Raw genomic sequence first — 11,317 nt, forward strand, 5'->3', positions numbered from 1 at the left:
AATAATAATCTGTTGGGGTTGGCTGTAGATGAGCCTTGGACTAAAATCTTTTATAGGGTTGTCCTTCTGCCTTTCAATTTCAGCCTGCAAGTAGACATCATGGAATGTCTCACATGCAGCTGAGAAATTGCACGAGAATGGTGGATCTTCTTGTTTGGTGCATCTATGGTGGATTGCATCAGAAAAACAGTATGGATCCTCGTATCCTGAGGCTCACTTGTACAACTCAAAGCAGGTGATTCTGTGGGGACACGGGTAACCTGAAATGGTGGAATTTGATTGGGCCATGTAAAAGAGATGGCCCAGTGGAGTATATGCTTGACCTAACAACTTTCAAACATGCTTTATGAGGGTCCTATCTCTGACGGCAGCACATGGCGGAATCAAATCCCACCACATCAAGTCACTACAGAGGTTTTGGATGTTTCTGATCACGTAAATCTGCATCCATTCAGGCAGTCCATTCTGCCATGGACTGCCTGATGTTACCTAGCCCTACAAGTGTGTCCTACAAGGGCCATACTAGCAGGCACATCGTAACCAATCCTTACTAGGCAGCCTCACAGGTACATGCTCTTGCCAAAAATTGGGCTAGTTGGATGAGCAGGGGCAGCAAACTGATTACATCAGAAGAGCCTCCAGTCAATTTTCTTCTGTCCATTAGATTTTCCTACCATTGGCAAGAACAGTCAAATTCTGAAGCAGGACATCTCCTGGAGCCATGCATGTACTAACATTGGCCAATAGAAAGGTGGTGGGCCAGATGTGGTTTTCTCAGGAGGTAATCCCCCAAAAGATGGCAAAGCAGTGGGAGCATGATTTAAAAATCTCTTTTTTAGCGTGTATTGTATCATCACCACCACATGGCTGTCTTACCTTGTATCGGGATGTTTTGGGTTTGATAAGGGCTTGTCTATATTGTTCCTGGACGATATCAGTATACATTGGGTGATAGATGCCCATTTCAAACATATGTTAAACCTTTCGAGGGAGGGACGTGTTGTCACCATTGCCTTGTTGCAACAGCCAGTGGTGTTAGTATTCGTCTAAAAGGGCAGCCAGGCAAGTCCATGGTGGGCCAATCAGATAAACCGCAAGAATTCATACAAATGGGCCACATGGATACGCCACCAAACCCAATACATTCACTTTTCATCAAAAGTAACAGCCTATCCGCCCAACAACAATTCATGATTACGAACTATGATTATGACCCTTGCAGCTAGGGTTTGACCCCAAAAAGAAAACAAAAAGAACCCTCCCAGAAGAGTCTTCTTGATGGTAGGGTATTACAGATCTCCTGAAAAGTCTGTTCATGGCAAACACAACTGTTTGTTGCTGAAACATCATGTCCATCCATACAGCTCCCTATGAGCGCACCGTCCACCACATTTGCAATAAGTGAGCATGTAGTCTAATTTGAATTTCTGCTTCCATCCTGTAAATTCTGTTAAGCAGAAGAGGAATGAATCAGTAGTTGCTTGGATGTAACACAGTCTTGTGGACAAAGGAAAAAAGCATGGAATTGCGAGTATGCTATTGAGCTTGGGAGCCATGTAGCCTACTTTATTCAAAATAAAGGGACTCCTAATGTAATGAAATATATTGCACTGAACCCCTTGTCTCCTAATTAAGAATTACAGCATGCAATGATATGCACACTAATCTGAGCCATTTCTCCATACCAATGCTTAAAAAGACAGATTTTTACTGCAGCATTCCTTGAGAAATCTGATTTTACCAAAGGTGTCTTGCTTAATTGAACATATGAAGGGTGTCTTGCTAAAGTCAAGCATTGTAGGGCCCACATTATGTGTATGGCATCATGATGGGTTGCAACTGTTAGGCAGATTGGATAATCATACACACATGTCAAGGACCCTGCAATGCTCAACTTCACTAAAAAAGAAATAGATGAGGTCATTTTGGTCACAAAAAGCACTTTCAGAGATTCTCAATCATACGAGGCAGTCTGGAAAAATCACAATTTTTTGAGATATTTTGCAGTAAAATACCCTCGAAAAGACAATTATGACACAATAACAACTCATTGGCATTAAGGTTATGTAACAGCAGCAGCCATTAAAACACCAAGAAGAAAACAGAGCTTTGGGTGCACAGGAAAGAGTCTACTAAAAAACTAATGGATCACCTAAAACTGGCTCATAGGTTCACTGAACATGCAACCCATTTTTACAGGTATTGTCCATTGAAAATATCTACTATTTTCTAGGGCAAAAATGGAAACAAAATTCACACTGATTTTATAACACCAGAATGACCTTTCCCACTATATAGGCTGTTATAATATGTGTTATTACGTTTTTCTTCTTCCTTCTTCCTTTTTCTTTTTTTCTTTTCTTTTCTTTTCTTTTCTTTCTTTCTTTTTATTTTTTTATTTTTTTATTTTTTATTTTTAAGAAAAGCCATGCGGGAACAGCTTTCCAAACTCATATGAGTATTGAAGTCATTCAAGGGTTCTAATAAAGCCAAGGACATATCTTTCCAAACTCACCAGTCACAAGTATCGAAGTCATTCAAGGATTCTAATCAAGTTAAGGCATCAAGTGAGGACCACTCCCTACTAGGAAAACATCAGATCATTACATGGTGACAAATCATCGAGTGCCCATATGTAGGCACTGTTTGGCATGTGGGAATGTCAGGAACAGGTCAAAGACAGATGCCTGACAAATCATCACATGACTTGGTGAGGTTTTCCTACTTTTGCAACTCTGCTTAGCATTCCTCTATTTATGTTATTCAAGCATAGTAAGAGGTACAATGTTGTGGTTCTCGATGTGACTCAATGTGATTGCTTATGCTTCTAATCATAGTATATACAATTGTTTTCCTACATATGTGGCCCACCTAATAGTTCACCAGATAACTTTTTAGCACATGATCTACACCATGCCTCACACCACAGCTCGGACGTGCTGTACCTGTGCCAAGCTGGCATGTGCTTCCTCATGTAGGCAGTGAATTTGGGGCTAGCAAACCTCCATAACCTTACTTAAAGAACAGAGAGTGTCAAGGAGCATGGCAGTTAAATGCAATACATACTGCCCATTCATTGTTTCCAATATGTGGCCAGCTGATCTACTCGAACCAGCTTGGATTTCCTATCATTATTAAATCTGGCTCAATCTGCATCCTTTGACCTCTAATAAAAAAAATGTTGCTTTTGGTTGAGACAATATACCCTCGCTCAAGGACAGCTTAATAGGTGAAGGCTTTTTTTTTTTTTTGGAAGACACAGGATGTCCCCACCTCTTTTTGAAGTGAGACGGCAATCACTCACAACAGGTGAAGGCTTTTTATAAGATGACACTCGTTTGGGAGGAATTATAGGATCCTCGCCAAGAGGCTTTGCACACCATGCTCAGATTTTCAGTTCTGACAAGTTGGGGCCCATGGTTTGGTTTGGTAATCCAGATTCCGGACCATTAGTTTGTTGCATCCTACCATGGATGAATGCATGTTCTCAAAATCTCCAGATCGGAAGATCCTAGCCACCAATCTTGGGATTTTTTTTTTTTTTTTTTTTTTTCAGTTGAATGTGAACCATTGCTGTACTTTTCTTCTCAATTGTCTGTTTTGTAGGTTACATATACATATTGAAAGGTTATGATTTGTTCTATCAAAGAGATTTTTGGGTCATTGTACATCCATGGTAGAATGAAACAAGCAATTTTTCTGAAATACTCGACCATAGGCATCGCTTGTCAGGAATGAAACTAAGTCTTCTCTGAAAAGCCTCAGGTCAAGATCCTATAATTTCTTCTTCCTGGGTCCATGCAAGAACTACCTAACAAACTTAAATTGCGAGTGACATGCACATGTACAGGTCAAATAACCCCCTTTGCAAAATCAATAGTTTTTATTTGAATATTGTGAAGGTTACTTTTCAAATTCTAGTACTGACAAGATTTCACTTCCTCATCACAAAGCAATTCCTCTACTCAACTGTTCCACTTCAACAACTACGAAATGCCTTAGAATTTCCAAGGTTTTCAATCTCCTAGTTCTTTAGGGATTGTTTGGATTTGTGGAAAGAGAGGGTAAACAATTATTCCCTGGAAATGATGTGGAAAGGAAACTAGGTTATAATTTTATTAATTAAGGGCCAAAAGGCCAAATAATTACAAAGAAACCAACGAAATATAAGAAAGATCGCAACTAAAAAAAAACAACCGAGATCGAAGCCCATTCCATTACATCCACCCTAGCCCTTTTGAACACCTCCGATGCACCTTGCAAAGATTGCAGGAAGCATCGGTTGCTCCTTTCCCCTCATAAGGCCCACATGCCTGCCAATAAAGCCATCCTCCATAATCACTTCCCTCTCTTGCCAACCCGACCCTCATGCCATGACTGAAGGAGGCCCTCAATAGATCTCAGCATTACCCAGGCCCTACCAAACAAGCCTAAAAATCTTTGCTGCATTTCCACCGCGAAGGTGCCTGAATGAAGAGATGGTCCACTGATTCCCACTCCGAATGCAAAGCAAGCAAATATTGGTTAAAGCCATTCCTCGCTCATGCAGATTATCAATCATGAGCACGATGTTCCATCCCACTAACCACGCCAGTGTTGTTGCCTTGGGTGGGGCCCTGTAAGACCACGGGACAGTATGCTTTACTTTGTAGAGGATGGCCCACAGAGTAAGTTATAAAAGGACTGCACTATAAATTGCCCAGATTTATCTTTAAACCATATCAATGAGTCCAAAACTGATGAAGAAGGGGAGATACCCAAAAGCCGCCTGGACAAACTAATAAACTCTTCCTCCTCATCCCACAAATGCCTTTGGCACGGAAGGGTCCAAACTGTCCCCAACCCAGAGAATGAATAGCAAAGATCAACGGTGACATCCTTATTTGAGGATAGGCTAGTCAATCTCGAGCAATCTTCTTGAAGATTCCAATCACCCAACCAAATATCCTTCTAGAATTGAATCATTTTACCGTCGCCCAAGGAGAACCCAAACCCCCACCCAAAAAAAAAACTGCTCTCACCCTCAAGATTGCTTCCCACATCCGCGTAGCCTTGTACAATGAAGACTCTTTCGTCCACCGCTCCATTTTTTCAAGTAGTACTTCCTCACTATAACTTTCTTCCATAGGCATCCCTCTTCCTTGCCAAATTTCCAATGCCGTTTGCCCAAGAGGGCAATATTCACTGTTTCCAACTTCAGGATGCCTGCTCCCCCTTCCCTTGTCAGTCTACAAACCCCCTCCCACTTCATGAGGTAAAAACTTGTTTTTTACTTTGCTCCGTTTGCCCAAGAGGGCAATATTCACTGTTTCCAACTTCGGCCCTTTTTTTGAAAATTCGAAAAATCATTTTTTAATGATTCTTTTGCTGTTTTAATAATGCCATATGATGTGTTAATCATAGTATGTTAATGTGCATTTTACATATTTGGGGTGCCATTTTATATATATTTTTATATTTTTTTCTATTTACGCATGAATTTTGGCCCTCAAAAATAATTGCAAACACCTAAATGTAAGATATTTTCATATTACATTCATTCTAATATATCTATCATTGATAGTAGATAGTTAGAAAATTAAATATATGAATTTTGTAGTCAAAGTCAGGTTATCTGGTTCATAAATTCATCAGACAGTCCGATACAACTTCTCACCAAGGAGTGGACCATTACACCACCATAAACATGTTCCAATTTATAAATGAATGCATATTTGGAATGCTTAGAATATTTCGGATTTAATCCATATTTTTTCATATTTTTTTGGTGAAATTTTTTTTTGCGCTGTTACGCCCCCGTATCCGTATCGGTTTTGGAGGGCACCGTTACACCAACTGATACCGATACGGGACACCTTGGTCTCAATTCTCTCCAATCTGTTTAGCACATCCTTCAAGCATTTGAACAAGGATAAAAAGTATATGAGAAGGTTCGATAATGCTGCTTTGATCAGGGTGAGCCTTCCCTCGAAGAAAGATATCACTGTTTCCAAGACGACAAGTTCCTTAATCAACCTATCCCAAAAATGCCTCGCAGGCCTCCCTATACATAGCGGAAGTCCCGGATATGAATAAGGAAACTATTCTGCCTTACACCTGAACACCCCACCAAGTTCCTCGATTTCTTCCCTAGGGATGCCAATACCGAACATCTCACTCTTCAGCGTGTTCACCTTTAAGCTTGACACTACTTCAAAGCAAAAAATAGTCTTTCTAAGGCTGTTCACCTTTGCTGCCTCTACATCGCATAATAGGATCGTTGTCGACAAATTGAAGATGGGACAATTTGAAGACACCTTTGTCGAACCCACTAATAAGCCCCAAAGAGACCCCTTTATCCAGCATTTTGCTCAAGGTTTCCACTACTACCACAAAGAGGAATGACAATAGGGATATCCTTGCCTAAGGCCTCTTAAGGAATTTGAGACCCCTTTGGTGAACCATTAACTAGCACTAAAAAACTTGGTTGAACTAATGCATACTTGAATCTACCTTCTCCATTTCTCACCGCACCCCATTCCACCTAGCATATAATCCAAAACTCCCAATCCATATGGTTATATGCTTTCTCTATATAGAGCTTACATACGACGCCCCTCTTACCTTCCTTGTGGCAAGAGTCAATCCATTCATGTATGATCAACGCACCATCTAGAATCTGCCTTCCTTCGACAAATGCTCCTTGGACCTTTGAAAGAACATTCCCCAGGATGGATCAAAACCTAGCGGCCAACACCTATGCAAGGATTTTGTAAGGAACCCCTATCAAGCTTATTGAACAAAAATCATGCAAACAATCATCTCCCTCTTTCTTTGGAATTAAGGTGATGAACAATGCACCTAATTCACCTGGCAAGCAGTTACTTTGAAAGAATTCAACGATGAATGCCATTAATTCCCCTTTGACCATTTCCCAAATAAACTTGAAAGAATGCCAAGGGAAAGTCATCGGGCCCTGGCGCGTCCACTACCATCTTGACTTCCTTGGAAGCCGACTTGTCAAGAGACGTCACCTCTTCCTTGAAGATCATTGGAAAGACAAGATTATCTAGCTTTGGCCTCTCCTAGCCCACTCCTAATAGTTAGACTTCGTAAAAGTTTACAATGGCATCACACGCCTTGGACTTTTCCTCTGTTCTAACACCATCTATCACCATGCTATGGATCTTGTTATTTCTACCCTTTGCACTCACAATTGCATGGAAGAACTTCTCATTCCTATCCCCTTCCTAGAGCAACGTTGCTCTAGATCGTTGCTTCCATTTTATCTCATCCTTCTTTAGCCGGTTTTTATATTCGATCTATAGAGCCTCCCTCCCATTGTTGTCATGTGCGACCGCATTAGTGCAGAAGCGATCTGGCCCATCTCACACTTGCTACTTAGCATGTTGGAAGCACACATGCCAACTTGGCATGGTTTTGCAAGAAAACAAAATAGCAAACCATTTGTATTCAACAGAAAGAAATTGCTTTGGATCATGATAGAATACAACATGCATTTGCTAGAACCCAGTAATTTGCAGCAACCCATCCATCAACCAAGCAATCAAACAGGCAGCTATAGAAAATGGTTAGACACCTTGTGATCATTAACAAATGGCCAATCTGGATTTGAATGTATAAATTGTAAGTGAATGGTAGATGAGACTGCATATTTGCAGTGTAGCAACAAAATCATGCCATGAAAGTGAGGCATGTTTCAATGATCCAGGCTATCGATACAAGAGGCAACATTATTTGTAGACGATGCCCAAAAAATCTCTCTAATAGATAATACTAATCCTCCCACCAGAGGCTTGCAATTGATGGTTAAGACAATCCAGCAACTGTCCATGATCAACAGAAAATGCCAAAGGATGAACATGATCTTCCAATCATGGGGTTTTGGGGACATTGTCCATCCACAATTGGAGGTCGCTACATTAACCGTTTGGATATAGAATCATGGAGACCATAGGGCTTTGGGGATATTGTCAATCCACAATTTGGGGGTCACCAGATTAATGATCTGGATACTGAACCATTTAGAGAGAGAGAGAGAGAGAGAGAGAGAGAGAGAGAGAGAGAGATGGCTTGTTTCCTCTCTCTCTCTCTCTCTCTCTCTGATGACGATAGGGTCACCCCGCCCCTTTTTAAGGCGACACTAATCCCTGCAGATGCACACAATCACCCGCAAACCACATGCATCGGGTAATCCCGGGGAAGGGAATCGAACTTGCATCTGTGGGGAGCAAGCCCACGACACTTGTTTCCTCTCTTTTCCCATAAAGTTTAGGAAATTATGTTTCTAAAGTAGAGAAGGGAATAGAAAGAGGTCCAATTTTCTAGGAAATGTGATGAAATTAGATTTCCATGAAAAAAAAAGAAAAAAGAAAGACGAACGCTTCCTCAATCATGTTTCACCAAATCCAACATCATCCACAAAACTCCTAGTAGCAACAATATCATCGACAAACTAAAGCTGGAACCAACCCTCTTAATCTAATGAACTGGCTCTTACAACTTCAACACAAATCATTTCTCTGAGACAGCATGCTCTGTTATGTCCAAGGTCCTGGATGTTTATCAGGCAGGCTCTACCATGAAAATGTTCAGGCCCACAAGAACAGGCTCATTAGGCAGGCCACAATTGCACATTGAACATGGACTGTCAATTAATTTATTTGATTCATCGATATTTAGTACATGTGCACCCCACCAGATGAATGGGGACATCTACATGGTAGGATTCACCTGATGAACAACTTGGTGTTGCATATGCAGACAATGTTGCACATGTGCCTGAGAGTCTCATTTGCATTTCTCCTTGAACAGACGCTTAGCACTCCTGACATAAGAGTGATACATGGTCCAGTTATCATAGGAGACCTCTACCAAGCAATGTCTAAAGTATTGTCTGAAACTGATATGTATCGCACAGGGTCGCTCATGAATGTTTTGGCCCGTATCAGGCTGAATAGCCCGATACAGAGGTGATAAAGGGGCAATACAGGACCGTTTCAGTGGTGAACGATACAATACCCAGTACACCAATTTAACAACTTAAGGTGATATATTTTCTTTTCTTTTCTTTTCATTTTCTTTATGAGTTGCATTCGTTATAGGGCTACCAATGGGCCAAGCAAACCTGAAGGCCCAACACACGCAACTTGGGCTGCACATCAACCCTTCGATCCAGGCTCAATATTAAGTTCGGGGCATGATATATAAACGGCTTAGATTTTACAGATTTTTCTAGCAAACCCAAACTGAATCCAGTCCAAACCCAATTATGGCAGTTTGTGTCTGATCCAAGCTGACACATCAAACCGGCAAATAAATGGTCCCACACCAACTCTGGGCCTTATTCCAGTTCAAATTTTCTGTAAAAGTGGGGTCCATGGTTCAATGATCCAAACTGTTGATGCGACGGGCCTCATACTGAATGGCCCATCCACCACAAAAAAATTCCCCAAATCGAGCGATCCAACCTAAAGAATGCATGGCACATTTCAGATGAAAGTGAACCATCGGTATGATTTCTTCCTTGCCCATCAATCTGTCGGGTCACCTATGGAAGGGTTACAACATTCTACATTGGAGAATTTTCGGTGCACAGGCCATCCAAATTGTGCCCCACCAGGCCAATGTCATTGATAAAATGGCCATGGGCCTCACATACACAAAACCGAAAGCTTGAACAGTAGAGTAAAAACATTCCGGCCCTGATCATCGCATTATTAAGCTTTTCCCTGATAAGTTCCAATTATCATCTTCATGATCTAGCGAAAATGCTCGGATTGCTACCATAATTAGAGAAAGAAAAAGGGAGATAATGAAAGGATCGATGTCGAATGAGAGAAGAAACTAACCTGAGAAGAATCCGATGCGGGTGACTGAGAAGAAGAGAGGTGGTTAACGACGATGGGGGAGCGCAGAGCTCGGTGGTCCGCCGCGTTCTGTTTCCGGGCATTGTACATTGCTTCCGTCTCGATCACGATCAGCCTCTTCACCTGTTTATATACAGAAACTTAGAAGCAGGAGAAGGAGAGGGGAGAAGTGCGCACAGAGGCGTATGTTAGTACCTGTTGGAGCATGCCGCGGAGGGAGGGGGTGTTCCGGTGGATGACAGTGCGATTGCACCTGCGGAGGCGCATGGCCTCTAACGTGCGCCGGTGGAGGCGACGAGTGCCCGGTAAGCCCCTGACTAGGGTTATGTAGAGTTGTGGGCTCCACTCTATCGGGACGCAGGCTTTGAATGCTTTGAATGCGTTCATCTTTTCTCTTCTCCTCTTCTATTCCCAGAGAGAGAGGAAATGCAAAAGGCCGAGAAAGGAAGAAGGGGGATTAGGGTTGATTTCACATCACTTTGGAGACCGTACAATGGAAAGCTCTGTGGGGCCCACCGTGATTTGTGTACGATATCCATTCCTACCATCGTTTGCGCCAGGTCATGTTATGACTTTAGGAAAGAAATAAGGTCGATCACAAACTAAAGTGGGCCACACCACAGAGAAAGTAGGGATCGACCTGAGTTTTGGGCTCAAGCCCCCTAACTTGAGCCAGCGCTGACGATGGACGGTCTGGATGTCACAAACATCAGGGTGAGCCCCTTAGAGCATATTGTAGGCGACGTGGCCAAGCTTTGTAGGGACTAGTGTGATGTACACGTAGTTCATTTGTTTTGCCAGCTCATTTTGGGTCATGAGCTGAAAGATCAAAGCTCAAGTGGACCACACCACACAAAAACAACATGGGCAATGAAATGATGCCCACAGTAATACTTATTTACCATGAACTTATAGTCAATTAGAAAGGAGTGCACATTAGTGCACAAAAAGTATAAAACCCGTTTAAGATTTTTGAACATATTTGGAGCCAATGTTGTGAAAGTACAGTTGGCATTAATCAGGTGTAACATGTCATCTATATAAAGAGTGTGGTCGAGAAACTCGGAAGCAAGAGATGGTCAAGAGAAAAGTGGTGTTGAAGTGAATTCTGGTACGTGTGTTCAAGAAGAATTTGAAAGTCCAAATTAGTGCCAAAGCAATTGTTGTAATTGATCAAACATGGGAAGAAACATGTAAATAACTATCTAAAGAAGATTTATGAACGATAGAGTTTAAGGAAGCAAAGGGTCTTATACCAATCCAAATAAATAAATTAAATTTATTTTTCAATTATCCTAGCATAATCCTTATTTTCCTTAGTTGTATGTACGTGTAAGTAAAAAAAAAAAAAACAAAAAAAGAAAATGTGTAGTTGTAATCCAAGTCTATGCCAATACATGAATGAACTCTATTGAAATATAAATAGATTTCTCATAAATGTGCTTTGT

General features: G+C 41.4%; 1 protein-coding gene and 1 long non-coding RNA gene across 2 annotated transcripts; one reads left to right on the forward strand and one right to left on the reverse strand.

Moving 5' to 3' along the window:
* Nucleotides 1–1,123: 1,123 nt before the first annotated feature.
* On the reverse strand, nucleotides 1,124–10,313 carry LOC131235122 (uncharacterized). Its single transcript, XM_058232259.1, has 3 exons — nucleotides 10,065–10,313; nucleotides 9,852–9,992; nucleotides 1,124–1,447 (listed from the first exon to the last, which is right to left on the reverse strand). Exons 1-3 carry the CDS (start codon nucleotides 10,254–10,256, stop codon nucleotides 1,415–1,417), a joined length of 366 nt encoding a protein of 121 aa, XP_058088242.1. The 5' UTR covers nucleotides 10,257–10,313; the 3' UTR covers nucleotides 1,124–1,414.
* LOC131235123 (uncharacterized) lies at nucleotides 2,996–3,538 on the forward strand. Its single transcript, XR_009165955.1, has 2 exons — nucleotides 2,996–3,229; nucleotides 3,310–3,538. It is a non-coding gene; the product is annotated as an uncharacterized LOC131235123 (long non-coding RNA).
* Nucleotides 10,314–11,317: the final 1,004 nt, after the last annotated feature.

Source organism: Magnolia sinica, chromosome 19 (assembly GCF_029962835.1).
Source record: "Magnolia sinica isolate HGM2019 chromosome 19, MsV1, whole genome shotgun sequence".
Lineage (NCBI taxonomy): Eukaryota > Viridiplantae > Streptophyta > Magnoliopsida > Magnoliales > Magnoliaceae > Magnolia > Magnolia sinica.

What these genes read in the sequence shown, in the direction of transcription:
- LOC131235122 (XM_058232259.1), bottom strand. Translation starts at nt 10,256, where the DNA reads ATGAACGCATTCAAAGCATTCAAAGCCTGCGTCCCGATAGAGTGGAGC. An exon ending in TCCGCGGCATGCTCCAACAG is followed by an intron (nt 9,993 to 10,064) that starts GTACTAACATAC and finishes GTATATAAACAG; the next exon opens with GTGAAGAGGCTGATCGTGAT. An exon ending in CCGCATCGGATTCTTCTCAG is followed by an intron (nt 1,448 to 9,851) that starts GTTAGTTTCTTC and finishes TCTGCTTAACAG; the next exon opens with AATTTACAGGATGGAAGCAG.